Genomic DNA, 20,849 nt, shown 5'->3' with positions numbered 1-20,849 from the left:
CCTGATGAAACAAATAGGAAAATAAATTTAGTCCCTGCCAGGCATACACTTTTAAGACAACAGAATACCTTCTCAAATTGTAGTTCCCGTGCCAAAGTTTCTAATAACTTAATGCAAAGCACATTGTGAAAATGCATGAGAAATGACTTCATGATTGATGCGATGCTGATAAATAGTTATAAAGTAGCTAATATGCATATATCATTTTAAATACATAGTTTAAAATTAGAGCTACTAATTTATTAAATTGGATTGTATTCATTTCATTCACTTTTTACATCGTGAACGCGTTTTGTGTAACTATCACCACCACATAGAAACTAGATGCCTGAATCATTAAGAAAATTTAAATCTTGATCAATTTTTTGATATTAACAAAGTAAAACTACTGCCAGTTTGATGTGTTTTCATTTATACACAAGCTGCTTGAGATATTTTTAAACTGTACACTTATGTTCAACTAAAATCACATATCCTTTTGCTTCCTATAAATTAATGAGTCATGAAAACTAAAAACAAAACAAACAAAAACCTGTATTTTGTTTTCATATGGCATGTTATTTCCTGACATGCCACACGGGGGAGCAAGTGCCTGATTGGAAGCCCTCCAAAGGCTCCCAGTTGTGAAGAAAGAATAGGGAGCAGAAAGTAGAAGCCAGCTTGGTGTTTTGGTTTTAAAACAGAGGTATACATATAACATTCAGCATGAAGACACCGTCCCTGTTTGTGTAAATACCATATGAAATATGCTAGTTAGCCTGAATTTTACAGTATTTTTTCAATAATACATTTTTGCCACTTAGAGTAGCAAAAGAAATTGCTTAGATACCTTATTTGATCTAAGAATCAGGCAGCCTTGAGATGCAAATGTTTATTTAGTTATTAGTTCCCCAAAGTATAAACTGACTAAATTGCTCACAACCAGTGGGAAGGGGGAACTGGAATATCTGTAGGGTCACTGACTTTCACTTCCAGAGCTAAGATGTCTTAATTTCTTGTTCAATCCAAAACTCAGCACCACGCCTTCTCAAATGTTCCCCCCTTCTTTTTTTTGCCTCCCTCTGTCTTCCACTGTTCAATTCTTCCTCTAATCCTTCCCCTTTTTCCGAGTTTGAGATCATGAACTTTATATGTTATCTTGGCCCAAGATCCAGAGAGACCCATGTTCAAATCTCAGTTCTGGCACTGTCTTGCTATCCAAAAATATAACCCATATTGAATTTATCATGATCACATTTATAATATATACAACTGAGTATCTTTGTTAGTTGTTCGAGCATATAGGTGGGAATGGATGAACAATATACAGATCTCTGTTTTACTTCTTAAAAGGTTCAAAAGTTCATAACAGAAAATAATTCCCCATTTTTAATCTAAACAGCAACATCTAATTTTTCAAAGAAATGTTCTTAAGAAGGGACATTATCTGAACAAAATAAAAAGGATTTTGTTCACACTATTTTCCATTTACTTTCATTCACTCTTAGGTACAGTGTTGATCCTTGTCTCATTTCCCTGTAATGACCTCCCTTATTAATCCCTTCCAGAAAATTAATTGTTCTCTTTCCGGGGTTCTTAAAGCACTTTGCATATATTGTCATAGTATGAGCTAGTTAGTCGCTCACACAATTATGCCACATAGCAAACACAAATGAAAGTTCTATCATGAATGGCGGAATGAATGTATCTATGAATAAATGATTGTTAAAAAATAGTTCAAAATATTCCCCCCAATATTTTTGAAAATTGCTTTTGTATATAAAGACAAGGTGAGGCAAGATAAAAAATCAGAAGTGTTCTATTAAAACAATTCAAGTTTCAGTAAACAAACATTCATCAAACAAAATTTCTACACGCAAGACACTATGTTAAGTCCTGAGTACCTCACTCAAAGAAAGTAAAAACGAAGGTACTGAAGAGCGGCAGTGCAAGGCGTGATCATGTAAGAGCTGATGTTCATCTTGCAGGAAGCTTAGTTTGACTTAAGGGAGTAGAAAAGATTAGCTTGGAAAATGGGTTTTGGCAAGACTATGAAGGGCTGAAATGTCCATGTTGATAGGAATTTACGTGGTTTGCAAGGGAGAGTTATTAAAGGTTTTTGACCCTTGAAAATAAAAGAAATTAATGAGAAATAGTAACCAAATGCAATGCATAATCCTTTATTGAATCAAAAATAAACAAAGAGCTAGCAAAGATGTTTGGAGAGATTTGAGCATGAACTCTATTTCTTGGGTTTAATAATGGTATTGTGGTAATGTAGGAGAATGTTTTATTCGTAGGATTTATATACCAATGCTAAAGTTTTTACAGGTGAAGTGACATGTTATCTGCAACTTACATATTGATGTCTATAGAGAGACCTATATAGATGCATGAATGATGGAGAGAAAGAGAAAGTAAATGTCAGAAAGTGCTAACAATTGGTGAATTTAGGTGAAGGTATACAGTTATCTTTTCAACTGTATCTACAAGTTAGGGGAAAAAAGAAGAACACCACCCTATATGTTTATATTGAGTTTGGGTATTTCATGGTATGGAGAAGAATTCTGAGACCAACTCAATTTTCATTCTTTTGGAATTAATTTTTTTTCTGGATGCTCACAGAATTTTTTCACTTATCCTTGATACTGAAAAGATACCGTAGGTGTCAATCCTTTCATTTCTTTTGTTTGGAACATTGTGAATCATTTCAATCTGAAACACTGATTTTCTTTCTAAGCTCAGGAAAATTTTCTCCTACTATATATTTAACAATTGCTTGCATTTAATTATTCCAATAAATTTCAAATAAATGTTTTTCTCTCTCTCCAGAGAGCATTCAAGTTTGCTCTTTATATCCCCGAAGTAGCAATTTTATTGTGTGCTGTCTCCCATCTATTATCTTTTCATGTTGCTTTTACTAACTGATTTCACAGAATTTACGTTTCCTGATATTTTATCATTTCAAATCAAATGCTTTTAAAATTTTTCATCTGTTCCTTTTAGGGAATAGTTCTCAAAAGTATGAGATTTCTCTATATTTTAAGATTATTGTCTATCATCTCATGCTATTATTTTTTCCAAAACCATGTTTTCTAGAAAAAGAAATGGTTCTATGATCAAGTAGCTTGTGTTGAAAAGGTTAAATTTCTTTGCTGTAGGATCTCAGAGATTTTAATGTACTTTATCAAGTCAGGGCAGAGAGAAGGAATATGAGGTGTTCTTAAAATGCATTTAACTCCTGAACCCTCTGTTCTATGGAACACTTTTGGCTTATCAAAGGAGTTCTGTTCTAGAACATAAGTTGGGAAATTCTTTTACTGCATTTCCAGAATCTCCTGACATCTTCTTTTCATTATACTGATCCTTAAATGAAAAGCAATTTAGTGTTTAGGAAAAAACCATATGCACCTGTCCTCCTATCAATCTACTTGGATGAATGTGCATCTCCCTCTCTTAGCTCATACACAGCAGGGCTGCTAACACACCAAGCCTCTAAACACACTGCCAATGTCTAGCAAATGTTCGGCCCCCGTGGCTTTGCTGGAGGAGTGGTGGATCTTCTCATGCTCCTCTGGTACACCTGCTGACAGCGAGAAACAGAATTCAGTCCCTTGTAACTGCTATGGGCTGGACATTTGTGTCTCCCCCAAATTCATATGTTGAAGCTCTAATCCCCACTGTGATGGTATTTGGACACAGGACACTGAAGGTAATTAGGTTTAGATGAGATCATGAGGGTGGAGGCCCCAAGATAGGACCAGTGCCCTTCTAAGAAGAAGAAGAGACCAGAGTTTTCTCTCTCTGCCATATGAGGATATTGCAAGAAGGCAGCCATCTGCAAACCAGGTAGGGAGTCCTCACCAGACATGGAATCTGCTGGCACCTTCTTCTTGGACTTCCTAGGCTCTAGAACTGTGAGAAATGTTTGTTGTTTGAAGCCACCCAGTCTATGGTATTTATTATAGCAGCCAGAACAAAGACAGTAATGCTGTGTTGTTAACCAGAAGCATGTGTGAAAAACACAATCATAAGAGAGCAGTGCTCTTATTTCCTCCTTTCTATATGGTCAGCTTCACCCAGTTTACAACATAGTATCATTGCCTGTCATCCTCCACCCTCATAACGGTTGCTGTGCTGGTAGTTGCTGTTCCACTTGGATGTAAAAAAGAAGGGGCAACACCCAGATGCCTAGGGAAGGCCCGGATCACTGTGTCAGTTCCACACAGGAGGGCAGGGGCTGCTTGGTTTCCTGGTAGCTGCACCTCTCGCCTCTGTAAGATAGGCGCACACACTGAACACAGGCCAAAGCATCCTCCCACCTTCTTCATGACTAGCCTTGATCTGACGCAAAGGTCAAAATCTGTTCCAGCCATTTATATGTCAGTTCACCTACATTCACACTGAAGTTAGGCCCAGAGTCTAACAAATCACTGACAGATAGACTCAGTTCACAGGGCCACTCTGATTCTGTAACTCTGACGTATGTTCTTGAATAGAAAATAGAAGGATGCTAAGTCAAGTGATTGTTAGCTAGCCACTATCTTCATCTAGAAATACAACATGGAACAAAAATGTACATAAAGGATCAATTTAATTTGGCAAGTAATAAAATGAAAAGAAATAGATGGAATATGCCATGAATTACAAAAAGGTAGCAATTTCACCAACCTCCACATGACTTATCAACTTCCCACTTATTTGTTTCATATCCGGAATTGATTATTAAAAAGTTACATTCAAAGGGCATTTATATGCATCATTTCTTTGTTGTACTTTCCTCAAAGTAGCTCAGAATATTCATACAAAAAAGATTTTTTTACATAAAACAAAGCAAGCAAAACCAGAAGAGAAAATTTAGATGAGGCAATATATGGTGTTCACAGACAAGCGAAAGAAGAAAAAAAACAGAATGCAAACTCCCTATAGGTTACTGTGGGTTCCAGAGATGCTAGTCACGGATTTTCGATAAGATGGTAGATTTCTCCATGAGCCAGTGCCCTAGAGAAAAAAGGTTCTTTGCCTGTACATCTGTGTGTGTACGTGTGTATGCAGACACAAACACAGATATATGTATTACATAATAAAATGTTAATTTAACTTTATAGAGTATTTAAAACATTTGAAATATAATTTGTCAGTAGTAATGCTAAGAAAAGGCGGCATATACCATAACTCATGAAAAAGTCACTTACTATTATAGGCAATGATATTTGCAATTAAGCTGAACACAACTAAATTATGACTTTAATTAAAAGGCATTTTCTAAGATGGTACCAACATGTTTAAAATTTAATACATTTTATATGAGATACTGGAGTTATTAACATAAAAATTTCTTTCTGCAGCATGTGCACTTTTTAAAAAGCAAAACATCTTTAACCAATATCAAAATGCTCCCAGAATCCGTAGAAGTTTCACTGCATAATAAATTCAAGGAGCAATTTTTTCCAGCCATTAAATACTTGCCCTTACTTGGGATGTACAATTGTATTTACATTCATGGTTAATGGTAATAGAATTACTGACACACTCCTGTGGCCACTATGTCCACATGAATTTTAAATGAAGAATGAATGGTTGGCTCAGGGGACTGATAATGAAACACACAGCCTTTTGCCATTGGGCCAGCATCAGATTAGAATGAGTCAGCAGAGCTTGAAAAGCGTGGAGCAATAATGGTATCTCAGCGGTCGGTGGAAAGTGAGTTTGGGTGTGAACCCCACGCCAAGCAGAGACAGAGGGCCACACTGCAAATGTTACCCTTTTCCAATTTTGTCTCCTCTACAAAAGTCTTATTATCTGGAAACAACTAACCTGTCAAGGTAAGAAGTTGTCTTTCTAAAATAAATCTGAAACACAGCAAATAGGAGGATTATTTGTGATCTTAGATGGTCCAGACTTCAGAGGTTTAAGAGACAGTGGTCTTGTTTATCTTTCCTCCTGGTAGACTCCAGGGTAAAGAGATGTGTGCTTGAGCATCTACTGTTTTTCCAAAACTATACTGGAAACAATGAAGGTAGAGAAGAAGCATGAAACAAAAGCAATAAAATTATGTTTCTTCTGCTCAAGGAGTTAATAATCTAGTTTGAGGAGCACATTTTTACCTACAGTGAAAGAGCTACTTGTAAATATAAATGAAACTTTGAATATGTAAGTTCAACATGACGGATACTCACAAGGTCAACATGAAAGGGTGCACACCTTCCCTAATGAAGCTGCTGTTATTTGCATTACTTTCTGAATTGCCTTCAGAATTAATTTACAAGGCATGCAGAAATATTTACAAAGCTGTAAGTCTGAGGTATTACTCAGGTTAATCATCCATATTATTCAGAAGATTGCTTCAGATAATTCTGGCCACTTTCAAGTATCAAAGCGGCCCTTCATGAGCACGTAAGTGCCCCAGCTAAGGGCCTTTAACAGAAAGTGATATCCTTTCTGTAAAGACACTTCTACCACTTGTGCAATACTGAGCAATGGCAATCTCTTAACTTTGAAGTGTAAAACATTTATTTGGTTCTAAAAATGCTAGTATATTTTAAAATTAAATTATGTGGCTATAGAGTCATATCTTATATTCTCAAAAAGGAACTTCATAGCAATCCCAAAGAATTATTACAAAAGTTGTGCCCATTCCATGGGATCTACATTTTCACTGTGTTGGAAATTTGTCATAGTAAGTACTCTGCCCCAAATCAGCACAAACCAGTCAAAAAAGAGGTAATGACTACCTGTATGTCCGCCCATAATTGCCTCAAACAAGTCTGAGCTTACTTCCTTTGGTCCTCTCCCCTCTCTCCCTGTGAATCATCTCCTCCTATACCTCATCTTGGCTAAAGTCACCACTGCCCCGCCATCTCTCAAGTCAGAGGTCTGAGAGTCATTCTAGATTCTGCATTCTCTCTTATTTTACCCCATTTCTGATCAGCCACAAATTCTGGTTGGTTCTATCTTCTAAGTGTTTCTTATCTCCATTCCCTACTCTATTTGCCATGCCTCTGCCCCGATTCAGGCCATCATCTGTGGAGATGAGAGGGCTGTCTAGTAAGGAACCCCAGGAGCTCTTTCTGGACTGCATGGCAAAGGGCCCACTGAGCTTGCTCCAACATCATCCCCTAAGTCCAGCAAGAAGGGCTTCCCTGAACTCAACTTCCCTCAGGTTCCATGGGTTTCCTCTTCCACAAAAGAGAAGCTACAATTTCCCACAGTGCCCAAAGTGCATAGGTGCTGGGCTTTCCAAACAACTCTGCAAATAGTTGATATCCAGACTCAGACTGCTTAGCACCAAAGCAAAGATTGCTATCCTTCTCCCAAGATCACTACCACACCTTCCCCATAAAAGAAAGAGCAACGCATGGGACTGTGGCTTTCTGGGGACAACCTGTGCTGGAGCAGAGCCTCAGCGGAGCCAGTTGAGCATGGGTCCCGTAGCCCATCTCTGCAGAATGCCGACCAACTTGCCTCCTTGCACCTGTGATTTCAGACAGCAGTGAGTGATGCCACTGTGTCTGGCCCTGTCACCCCTCCCCAGACTATTCTCTATAAATCTCTCATCAGTTCTCCATACTGCTGTCAAAGCTCAGACCAGGTCACTTTCTGCTTAAACTTTCCTTTGTAGAATAAGGTCCAAATTCCTCAGGATGATATGCAAGGCCCTGAAAAGTCTAGCTCCGACTTTCCTTTCCAGACTCATTTTCTGCCATTCTTCCCTTCCTCCATCCCTGATCCCCATGGACATACACACATACACACACCCCACACACACACCCCCTGGGCTATCTTTCATCTTTTCCACCCTCCACTCCACAAAACACTAGAAACTCACAACTCTGTGCACTTGTCTTACCAAGAATAATCCCTCCCATGTTCCCACGTTGCTACCTTGTAACACAAACTGGTACAGAACACAAATGCTCCCTTCTCTGTGGAACCTTCCTGACTCCCCCTCGGAGACGTGGCCCTGCCCTCTATTGTCTCCCAACAAGACAGCTGCATTATAATTCTCCTGCAAACCCAGCTCAGGAACAGTGCCTTGTTGCCTTTTCTAGTCTTCACCTAGCAAAGGCCTGGCACAAAGTAGGCACTTTGAATGTTGAAGAAATAAACAAACATGTAAATAAATGATATCATTTCCTAGATACATCATCCCGAATATTGTTGTTGAGTTTTTTTGCCTCATGTCCTCAATGTAGGCATTTTTCAACTATCTTCAATATGTCATCATTTGCTCTTGAAAGGGTTTCACTGAAGATGAGTCTGGAATTCTCTCTACTGCTCTGGAGGTTTTTATATGGAATTGCCTACAGTTAAATTACCATGTGCAGTGCAGGATCTCTTCTGAAAAACTCACCGGCAGCTCAATGTTAGTCCTCAAAGGGCATTTTCCTTAAAGTGTGGTTTAAACGATAATAAAAGTGCTTATGGGACACCGAGCATCAAACTAACATCAAAGGCAAAAACAATAATAATTTCCTTTAAAGTAATTGATTGAAGTCAAGAAATAGCCAAACAAGTTGACATGCAGTCAGAATTTTATAGTTTCCATCAGAAAAACAATTCACTACCAATGACAAATAACAGTAGGGCCACTAAAACTACCTGTCATGCATCTAATGAAGACAGATTCTCTGGCTCCCACATATAATATGTAATATCCAAAAGCGCTCCTGTAATTCACAGCTAATTAGTGTCTTGCCGTTATGAGAGGTGTCACGGCCCTAACTCTCTTTCCAGATCTACTCAGACCTCACAAGAGCCGACAGCCGTGCAAGGATCACAACAAGCCAATTAGCACCACCCAAACCTTGGGCTGCTGCTTCTCGAAGCCCATCCCAGCATCAATAAATCATGCTCCCTCATGAAGCTCTTCTGACAGCTGCAAGCCATTGCCACCCAAGGAATAAAGACAATACTTCTAAGGAAAACTCACGTGGGAAAGACAGAGACAGAAAAGGGATATTATTTGCCTTCCTCTGGCAGCACAGCATTCAGCACAATTGAAGACCATCAATTCTGACTGATTAAGGAGACAACTACTCTAAGAAATAAATCTGTGAGTGGTGTATCTAAGGATCCTTAGTGGTAATCAACGGTCAGCAATTGGGTTGTTTGTTTGTTTGTTTTAATGTAGATATATTGAAAACCTCTTCCTTTCCATTTTCCTCCTGTATAGCCAGCCCTCCTTCTGGCTAATAAGCAAATTTTCCTTTCAGTTGAACATAATGGTCTGTGTTTACTTTGTCCCCCAGTGAATACACAGCAATCAGATAATTTGTTCGAAAGACTCTAAATTGTTTGACTCATTGAAAAAGAATCTATAATGATATGCTGCTTTCCAAGTAAGGCCTACAAATCTTCCTAAATCCACAAGCAAGCAGTAGAGTATTCTCAGTACTTAACAGCCAATATCCTTAGAATTTTGTTCCAAGCTTGTAAAGCTATTTTGTTCCATAATATTCTTCTTAGAGAAGGTTCAGAATAGTCACTGTAGCCCGGACGTTATTGAAAGATGTGACTCAGGTAATTCTACTTTCAGTTTGTTTTCCTTATGGAAATATTCTCCTTGCATATTTTTAACGCTAATCTAAAACATTTAATCTAGTTTTTGGCTAAATAATGACTACTAAATTTGATATGTAAATATTGGCAAAGTGAAACAAACATGGATTTATTTAATCAAGGAATTCTCTTACATCTCTTCTTATCATTAAGCATAGAGATTTCCAAAAGATTCATTTTTCTTCCTGAATATAATATTCTTATGGAAATCTTCAAATATTTATCTACAAGAATGTCCACTGCATCACATTGTGTATCAGCAAAATTACTAAAGATAATGAAAATATATAGAATATGAAACAGGTTAAATAAATGATGACACACCCATACAATGGAAAGTTATGTGGCTTTTAAAAATAATGATATAGAAGAATATTAAAGGACATGCAAAAATGTTCACAGGTTGTAAGAGACAGAAATAAAAATGGAGCCTAGATCCATATAATACATACATATATATTTATATTTATTTTTTATTTACAAGATGATCTCAATTTTGTTTTTCGTTTATGGGGGTGTGTGTGTGTTTGTTTAAATAAATGTACTTATAGGTTAAGCAAAGAAAAAAGCTTGCCAGGAAAGGTACTTCAATATTAAAAATGCATCTTCAGAAGGTAATATTCTAGATTACTCTTCTTTGAGCTTTTCTGTTTATATAAAAATATTCATATTACTTTGACAGTCAGAAAAAAGCTAATGTACATAATACAATATTCACTTATGTCACCTAGGTGTATTCAGGTGTGAAGGCACAGCCTGCTGGGGCATCAATTCTGAGTGGCTAGCACTCATCCTATATCAAATCATTAAATATTTTGGTTATCACCCTGGGTATAAACAAGATTAGAAAGGTCAGTGGCACATAATACTCAAGCACATTTCAAGAATGGCAATCAGAACAGCCTTTTCTAACTAGGTAGAGGTGGCGTTGAAGCCAAACAATTCTAGAATACCATACTGACTTGGTGCCAGAACAGGCTGAAGGAAGGACCCTCTGAAAAACCTGCCTCAACACCACTCCCCTTGATTCTCTCCAGCTCCAATCCATCTGCCCTGATATTTGGGACCACCAGGTGTGAGGAAGGAAAATGGGCACCAGATACACACTGTCTGGGTAGTTCAGGTCAGGTCAGAGTCCCCAGTACATGTGGGCTCAGGGTCTGCTTCAATATCACACTCTGGAGGCTGTCCTGACTGCTAGCAAGTGAGCCAGGCAGACACAATGAGGCTCAGGGGCATCGTGTATAACAGACATTATTGCAGGACAACAGGGATAAAGGGAGGCAAAACCTCTTCCTCCAAAGTGTTTACATCTAGTTGGAGAAACAGAGTACGTGTGTTTAAGGACATAACACACATGATGGGCCTGGACAACACAGAAAGCAGAACAGGGCAAGGAGAGAGCAGGTCTGACATGAGAGATGGACTGGAGCAGAGACTTTCTAAAGGACATTCTGCAGCACTGCAACACACCCCGAGAAACATCGATTCCCGAAAGCAGAGACATGCATATAAGTACCTGTAACTCAAAGATAATCTCAGGTCCCCTGTGCAGCTTCTTTCCTAGGACAGTGTAAACACCTACTTGCCTCTTAGCTGGAAAGCTACATTCAACCAAATTTTACGTGTCATGGCATTAATTAAATGCATTTGCATGCAGCATTTCAATTCACTTATCAGGCAAAAACAAACAAAATGCAAAAAAAGATATTGTATTGTGGCAAGATCAATTTTGACCACAATGTAGTTTTTGCTTCTTGCTTATCGTTTCCCTAGAAGCCAGGTTCCTAGGTAATGCAAAAGTGAGAAATCGCAGCCAATCCATGTGTTTTTCATTTCATATCTAGAGTGCATGTATTTGTTTATAAAGACTTCTAGCTATAGATAGAAATGTTTTGCTAATTTCTGTATTACTCTTGGGTAGTTCATTAGATTTAATTTGGGTACTATTTTGAAGATAAGAAATAAGACAAATTTAAATTAACATGTCCATGTTCACACAGCAGGTTCATGACTATAGACTCTCAAACCCACACTTAGATCATACAAAATAATGCCCATACCTGAGAGGGAGAATTCTCCTTTCTGGCTTTCGCTTTCTCTGATTAGAAAAGCACCCGTCTGATTTTCTGAATATAATAGCTGTTTTTCTGCATCTGCTCTCTTGATTGCTCCAAAGAACCACCTAAAAAGAGAGAGATGTAAACTCTAATTAACCAATCAACACTCATTTCTTAAGGAGCAGGAAATTTGGCGAGAACGTGTTCTAACATCAGAAATGTTTGATATTCTTTAGGGAAACTATTACTGGTATAAATGGTACTTTTGATAATCGAGATGATTTTTATGGATGTCTGTAACCCTTACCAGGAGTCTTTAAAAATGAAAAAATAGGAATTTGGCTGATGCCTGCTGCCACATCCCTTCTGAGCCCTGCATTCTGTCTGAGAGGTCCTTTGTCCTCCTTCTGTCAAATCCAAAGCCTCCGTGGTGGGCCTGCCACATAAGCCTGCCATGTTCCATGCTCTAAAATTGCTCATCATCACCATCCAACTGCCCACTGCCTCACCCACACCTCCTAGGTGTTAGGAGGCAAATGTTCCAATCAAAGCATTCATATATTTCACATTAAAGTAAAAATGTAGTTCTCTCAACACTAATTCCCTTCTTTCCCCACCTCCATCACTGGCCAACCCCACCATAATATGAGATGATCTTTCATGTTTAGGAAGAACTTATCAATATTAAGAACATTTTCATCAGTGGAGAGATTATGTGAAAAAGATACTTCTTCCTGGGAAGCATCTTCTTAGTGCCACCTCCACTTCTTACCTTTACCTCCTTATCCTTAACAGTCCAGAAATATGAGTCAGATACCAAACATGCAAGTTCGTGAATGTAATTAACCCAAACAAGAATTATGGATTTTAGTATCAGAACCAGTCTGAAATGGGTATCAAGTTGGTAGACAACAATGTGATAAGAAGAGGAAGCTGAGAAAGCCTGCTCTTCACTAAGGACCCCTCATGACAGGGTCATAAAGTTGATCTTTATCATTAAAGATGTTAGGTAAAACATTTATCTTTTCAGGTATCATCTCTTAAAACGTAGATACTCAAAGAGAGGAAATGTCAGCTTGAGGGAAGACATACAGGCTGAGGGAGCAAATGCAGGCTGGGAGAGGAAATACAGGCCATCAAAAATTGTCTCTAGGGGCTAGCCTGGTGGCTTAGTGGTTAAGTTCAGGGTGCTCTGCATCAGCAGCTGGGGTCCACAGGTTCACCATTCATCAGCCATGCTGTGGTGGCAACCCACATATAAAGTGGAGGAAGACTGGCACAGGTGTTAGCTCAGGGCTAATCTTCCTCAGCAAAAAAAAAAAAAGCTTCAATTGGTTTGACAGGTCATGGGTATTAGGGAATATGAGTCTCACTAAAGGTGACACAATTGGAAGGAAGAGGGGGAAGGAATTGAAAAGAAAGAAAGACAGAAAGACATTAAAATGTAAATATTACCTTCTAACAAATGCAAGGTGTTTGTTTACCATTTTCCCAATCATCAAACTGCAAATTACATGATATTAACTATGTTACTTGGGATATGCTAGGTTATGTTGGAGTAATGAACAACTCCAAATATCTCAGTGGTTTAAGACAACAAAGATTTGTTTTTCACTCAGCTGCACGTCCATTGAAGGTCATCTGGGAGTCTGCTCTATGTCTATCTCTGTGTCTACCAGGGACTTCCCATCTCCATGCTTACATGATTGCCAAAGCAGGATTGGAAAATGTGGCAAATCACAGGATGATTTCTGGAGCTTCTATTCAAAACTTCTACTCAAGAATGAACCCATTGGCAAATAAGTCATATGTTTGTGCCTAAACGCAAAGAGAGAAGAAAATGCAATCCCACTATTGCCCAGAAGGTAGATAACTGGAAACATTTGGTAGACTACACTAATGACTACCAAGTTGATTCAATATCAGGGGCCAAACTGATGTCCATAGACTATTGTTTGTCCAGCTGAAATTGTGGAAGACATGGAGACATTCCAAAGTGGCCATGTAATGAATTCACAGAAAAATAGAAATGCATGTTTTCTACTACTGTAGAAAAAAGTCAGTAGAATAATGGAACATAATGAAAAACTCAGACAGACCCAAACATGCAAATTAGCGATGAAAGGATGGATTATTCAATAAATGATGCTGGTACCCCATTATAATACATATGAAAAAAATTAATTGATGCTACCTACAGCATACACAATAACTCTACATTGATTAGAGACCCAATGTAAAACACAAACTTTAAAACTTTCTGATATTGGACAAAGGAAGATTTCTTCAAGAAGACAAAAAAAAAGAAAAAGAAAAGACATACAAACCATAAACGAAAAGATTGATAACCACAATTAAAAGCTTCTGAAATAGCAAGAGTGCCATAAAATAAAATTAAAATACAAGCCACAGACCTGGAAAAAATATTTCCAAAGTATGTAACTCACAATAGAATTAGTATTCAGATTATATAGAAACCTATAATCAATTAAAAAAAGAACACAACACACTAGGAAACTTGGCATAGTATTTAATTGGACAGTTTACAGAAAAGGAAAACTCAATAACTAAAAAAAATAAGGAAAGAAGCACAGCCTCTATCTGTGCCAGTAATTAGGAATATTAAATATAAAAACAATCAAATACAATTTCACACTTTTCAGGCAGGACAAAATTTTAAACTCTCACTTTCAGATATTGGGCCAAATGTGAAAAAAGAACCTTTATATATTACTAACGGCAATATAACTTGGTACAACTAATTCAGAGAGAAATTTGGCAATATCTGGTAAAGCTGAATATTTGTATATGACTCAATTTCACTTCTAGATTATACACTATATGTGCTCAAGGAAACATACCACAAGAACATTCACTGAAGAATTCTAGCATTGGAAAATTGGAAACAACCTAAATGCCCATCACAGGGGAATAGATAAACCAATTTAGCTATGAATATCAAATGGAATACTATACAGGAGTTAAAACAAATAAATTGTTGACAGACAAAAGGAAGTTGAAGAATGATACATACCATTGTTAAGCCATTTATATGACATTTAAGCAAATACATAAAAAATACTATACATTTTTTAGGGGCTGGCCTGGTGGCGCAGTGGTTAAGCACGCACGTTCCACTTTGGCGGCCCAGGGTTCACCGGTTCGGATCCCAGGTGCAGATATGGACTGCTTGGCAAGCCATACTGTGGTAGGTGTCCCACATATAAAGTAGAGGAACATGGGCACGGATGTTAGCTCAGGGCCGGTCTTCCTCAGCAAAAAGAGGATTGGCATCAGATATTAGCCCAGGGCTGATCTTCCTCAAAAAAAAATACTATATATTTTTTAGATACATGCATGCTTAGTGAAAGCTAACAGTTAAAATACTCGGGAATTTTTTTTTTAGACTTCATTTCTAGAAGTGGCAAAATTTCTTCACACAAATATTTCAAGTAAAGAAGCAACATGGACCAAATATCCTGATCAACCTCACGCATTTTCCTGATTCTGAGTACATTGAGTATGCATCACCACTAAAATGTTTGATCAAAATGTAAATATGTAAACCATTACAAGACTTACAATTTACCTAGAAGACTAAATTCTTAGTAATATGATTACATCTCCCATATCATTATTCTCAAGAACAAATACTCCATTATATAAGTTTTATGTATATACACTATATTTGTATTTTGGATAATCAAGCCTATAAATGATGTATTTTCTCTGCCCAATATATATATAAGCAAGCAGTTTTTATAAATCGAAATTACTATATGTCTAATAAATGAATAGTAATTTTGCTACATTTGTAGAGAGAAGCACTGTGACAATTTTTTTAATCCTTTTCTGTCTTACCAATTCTGGATACTTGTACAAAGGATTGGTACAATCACTTTACAAGGCAAATCACGTGAGTAATGAATCCACACTAATGATGAAATGGATAAATATTTGTATATATTTAAATATTTGTATATAGTAAATATTTGACTGGATGCATCAGCTCACTTAATACCTGGAATTTTGCTTGGCTGAGCTCCCACTAGGGAGTGAAGAATATAAATAAAAAATGTTTTCTGGATGCAGTGGCATTATAATGCCCTCTTTCATACTCAAAGATGATGCAACTGCTATAGACGGCCATCGCTAGCACATGTGCTGCTGTAGAGACTAACGGCAAATGATAGTTCTTTCCACCCTCGGTACATGTGAAAATTGTTCCCTAATGTGTGGCTGAGCCTCTGGTAGAACTGTCATTCTCTTCAGTTCTGCCTTTTCAAGCAACCCCTGCTGGCCGCATTCTGGAAGGACAGGCACACCCCAGGCCTGGTTGTCCACCACAGCCACTTTCAATGCTCTCTATGAGCTGTGATTCTGGTGTGCAGCACACAGTGAGTGCTGTGAAGGGAGCAGGAATTCCTAGGAGGGATGAAGCATCAGGGGAGAGTCACAAACACCAGTGATCCTCAAAGTGTGGTCCTTAGGCCAGAAGCATCAGCAGCACATGGAAATTTGTTAAAAATGGAAATTTGCAGGCTTCACTCCGTAAACACTGAATCAGAAAACCTGGGGGCTGGGCCCAGCAACCTGGGTTTTAATAAGCTCCAGGGTGAGTCTGGTGTATGCTAAAATTTGAGAACTACTGAGGTAGAAAAATAGTAAAGAAATTAGAAATTTATATAAGACAGCTGAGAATAAGTTAGAGTTTGGCACTTAATATGTGAAAAATTATCCAACAAAATGATACCACACACAGACACACACACACATACACATTTTATTGATATTTAATGGAAAAAAATCTTTATTGCTATTCCATACTTGCCGTGAAAAGGATCTAGATTAAGAATAACCAAAAAAGAGAGAAGACCCATAAAAACCTGCAGTCTGCGAGAAGGAAATGCTTCAATTAGATGAAAATGGAGCAAAAAGTATAGTGTCTGTTTTGGATGAAAGGAGTATGTGATTGAAGTCGAAGACTTATTTTGCAAACATTTGAGTGTCTACTGTGTGTAAATTCTGTGGAACTGACTTAGAAAGATCTGCAAGACAATGTTGGATCAAAAAGGGTAAATTTCAGGAATATTATAGTTTCATTTATATTTTTAAAAAACAAAAATTGTATGTTCTTACTTCTCCGGAGATTAGTGAGAGATGACAAACATGATGACAAAGGATTTTCACTTTTCACTCTGCATTCTTCTCTATAATTCAGATGTTTACAATAAGATGTAGTTTTCTATCATTTTACAGTTTAAACATAAAAAAATAGAAAGAAGTCAATCAGGAATATGCTACAAAAACCTACATGTTGTAAAGATCTGGACTAGAAACTTTGGCAGTTAGAATTGAGAGATACAAGAAAAATCTTTAAGAAATGTGAGACACGTGATTATGAATGAGCGAGGAAACAGATGGAAGATCAAACACGCCATCGGGGTTTCAAATCTGGACGACTGAAGGACAACATACCCGGCAACACATTAGAAGGCAGAGAATAACCACGGTTATTCAGCATCTCATTGGGAAAGTGATTTATTCTCCCTGTGCCTGGATTTCCTCATTTGTTTACCGGAATAATAATAATTGCCCTGTAGACTTGTTCTGAGATCAAGAAAAATAAAACATGGGAAGTGTTTGATACCTGGCCACATTCATGCTCGATAAATAGCACCTATTTAAGAGAAGTAATTTAAGGAATAAATTACATATTTGCTTTTAAACATGTTGGACTTGAAGTCAATGACGGAACATGAGTGAATATGTGAATATGATCTCATTTCTCTGTGTTTATATTCAAAGTTTCCTCCTGAGCGACTTTTCTGTCCTGTATGCCCATTCTTGACTAGGACATGCTGCCACCAGGTGGCAGTAGGCCATTTTACTAACTCAAAAAAGGCTAACGAAAGCTATACTGTGATTAACTGGAAGTTCTTTCTTTTACAAAAAAGACAAAATGAGTCTTTTAAAAAATGACAGAATTTATGCAATGTTACTGAATAGGAACATTTAAATAATGCATATGATGAGGACTTTTAGGCTGGTTACTTTTAAAACTACAGATGAGAAGCAGGCTCCGAGGACTGGAATTTTGCTTGCCCTTTTGAGACATTTGCGTTTGTGAAGGAAGAGGGGATGACCTTGTAGGGACCTGAAATTGGCCACCCCAAGATATGACTCTTTGGCATCGGGATTGTTTTGGGCTGATAGCTTTTGATAAACTGGGACAGGGAAGGAGGCCCTGGGGAATGGAACTTGCCTTTGTTGGGACACATTTACGTTTGTAAGGTAAATCTCTATCTGTAAAAGGTGCCTCCCTCTCTGTACCAGGAAGAAGAAGAGAGATGACCTTATCCCTAGAAACTCTTAATGGGGAAGGCAAGAACTTAAGTTGGTTGCTGTCTGGCAATCTCACGTAACTGATGTAGGGTGGTGGCTTCTGACCTTTACTTAATCCGATTTGATTCTTGTCTAAAAGTCATGGGATCACCCAATGACCAGACCGCACCTGCACTGATACCATTTTAACTTTTTTTCATGTTCTTTCCTTTGTCTTCATAAAGAGATGACTCACATACCTATGCCTTAAATTTAGCCCTAACCCTCAACTCGGGGCAGCAGCAGGAGCTCTGACTGCCCATGGGTCCTGTCCCCACACACCAGCTCTGCCTGCCCATGGGTCCTGACCCCATGCCAGCGGGGGCAGCAGCAGCGGCTCGGCCTGCCCATGGGCTCTGTCCCCATGCCAGCGGGGCAGCAGAAGCGGCGGCAGCAGAAGCTCTGACTGCCCATGGGTCCTGTCCCCATGCTATTCCACACTATTCTCTAAATAAAAGAGCACTACTGCCAGATCTTGAGAGTCTAAGAAATCTTTCTTTCGACTCCTCGGCTCACCGACCCCGCATCACATATATCGATCAAAATTTAGAGAAATCAACTTGTAAATAGATGTGGTATCTCTGTTACTGTTTCCTCATTTTATCTAATAGAGTTTGACTCTGTCCACTCTGCTACCTCAGTGACGTGCACACCGCAAGTGCCTAAGACATTCATAATTCCAGTCCGATGTAGGTAATTCCCTTATACATTTTTTTCAAAGAGAAAATCCATCCCCAGTATCTGAGGGGTTAAGGTTTACAAAATTTAACATATAATTTCTTTTCCCAGTGTCTCCTTTAAAACCAAGACATTTGGCCTTAAACCCCAGTAAACAGACTCTGACAAGATAAGCTCCTAAAATCAGTCTCAGAAAAACACTTGGATTCTCCCAGAAACTGCAGAAAGGAAAGTGGGTAGATCAACTTCCATAACTACCCACAGGGAAAGTACCTGGGATGACTCCCACGGGGGGAACTCAGGGTTAGGGATGTGTTTATTGCTGTCATCACAGTTACACAGGATATAATGGGAAAAACCACCTATCAACCTCACCAGTGTGGCTTGGGAGGCATCAGGGGCACTAACATTTGCAAAACCCCCTCAGTCTGTAGGGGACACTCAGCATCACATTTAGCCATTTATCGTACCTGATTGAGGCTTGGAATTCTGGACCTTGAGCTATGGTGATTCGATATGACTCACCTGTGTCAGCAACACTGCCGGGAAAGCCTCTGTGAAGTTCCTTCCCATTCAGGTAATCCCATCCCTCCCCTTCCACAATCTCCTTGGGCTCAGCATCCCCCTCAGCCAGCAGTCAATGATCGCTGCCACTCTTTTCCCACTCACACAGCATGATAAGAACAAAGAAAAGAATAATAATAACGTCCATATGTATTTTGCTATTCATTCCTTCCTTTCCATTTCCTCCACTACAATCTTCATCCAATTCATCATCAGCACTTGGATGACGGCAATATTTTACCATCTGTTCTCCTGAGTATTAATAGCTTCTGTTTATACCACGAACAAGGAGTCAGACACCGTTGCTCAAGTTTAACAAAGAATATCTCAGTCTCTCCCTTGCTCACACCACTACCTCTGGATTAATCATCTGAAAGTACGACCTGGTACATCTCTCCAATACATACTGTGGGGACCTGAAATGGCCACCCCAAGATATGTCTCTTTGGCATCAGGATTATTTGAGGCTGATTGCTTTTGATAAACTGGGACAGAGAAGGAGGCTCTGAGGAATGCAACTTGCCCTTTGTTAGGACATATTTACATTTGTAAGGTAAATCTCTGTCTGTAAAAGGTGCCTCCCTCTCTGTACCAGGAAGAAGAAAGTAGATGACCTTCTCTCTAGAAACTCTTAATCAATACCAAAGGCAAGGACTTAAATCTGCATTTTATTGCGCCTGTTTCTGGTAAACTCCTGTAGCTGACTTCCCTCCCCCTCCCAACGTTGGCATTTCTTTAAGGATTAAGCATCTTTCCTTAGGCTAGGAACTGATTGCTGCTGCCTCACCTGTGACCCCCCAGCTCCAGACAAGCGACTTGCCTCCTGCTACGCACATCGAGATAGCAGCCCCACTACCTGCTGTGTCCATCAAGCACTGTGCCAACAGGGCAATCTTGTGACTATTATGGGAGGGACATTTCAATCACATGTGAAACACCCTGTTTGGGGGTATATAACCACTATGTGCACCCCACTTCTTCGGTGCCCTTTCTTCCTTCGGGAAGAAAGGCCCCGGGCCATGGTTCCTCATAAAGCTTTGTTTAATTTTCTCTTGCTATTCTGTCTCATGTGAATTTACTTCGTTCTCCGGCCAGACGAACCCCCGTTTGGGAAGAGGAAATGTCTTCCTCCCCTACAATACATAAATAATAAGTAAGTTTTAAGGGTTCCCTTTGCTTATGGAATAAAACCCTTGTTAACCTGGAATTTCAGGCCCTCCTCCATTTGAACACTAGCCATTTCTTCAACGTAATCTTCCCCACATCAACTCTCTGCTCCGGCTAAACTCACTCTTACCACTACTAAGTTAGTGGCACTACTTAAACTTGTCTACCCAGAATTCCTACAGAACTCAGTGACTACCTTTCTGGTTTGGCATGTAGCATACAAAAGCTAGTGCTGTGTTTTTTTAATTTCTTATTTTTAGATTATTCCCTGTGTTCGCTCAAGGCTGCAACCTCAAAGACTGAGTCTGTTAATAACACATATGCCTTTGGGAGCAGTTAAATAAACACTTGTTGATGAAACAATACATTATACCTCAATGTGGGCATTTTACATAGTCTTTTGGTTTATACTGGATGTTGAACTCTAGATAAGGCCTGCGTTCTCATATAATCTTT

General features: G+C 38.7%; 1 protein-coding gene across 1 annotated transcript in view; it reads right to left on the bottom strand.

Annotated features, from left to right (window-relative positions):
* The window catches only part of FRK (fyn related Src family tyrosine kinase), a 103,276-nt gene that overhangs the window by 37,736 nt on the left and 44,691 nt on the right, over positions 1-20,849 (bottom strand). The window contains exon 2 of the mRNA XM_046674435.1: positions 11,604-11,725. Within this exon, the coding sequence (XP_046530391.1) occupies positions 11,604-11,725 (122 nt within the window). The remainder of the gene's footprint in view (positions 1-11,603; positions 11,726-20,849) is intronic.

This window comes from Equus quagga, chromosome 11 (assembly GCF_021613505.1).
Source record: "Equus quagga isolate Etosha38 chromosome 11, UCLA_HA_Equagga_1.0, whole genome shotgun sequence".
Classification (NCBI taxonomy): domain Eukaryota; kingdom Metazoa; phylum Chordata; class Mammalia; order Perissodactyla; family Equidae; genus Equus; species Equus quagga.
Note: the sequence above shows the minus strand (reverse complement) of the source record. Positions and strands in the feature narration are given on the sequence as shown.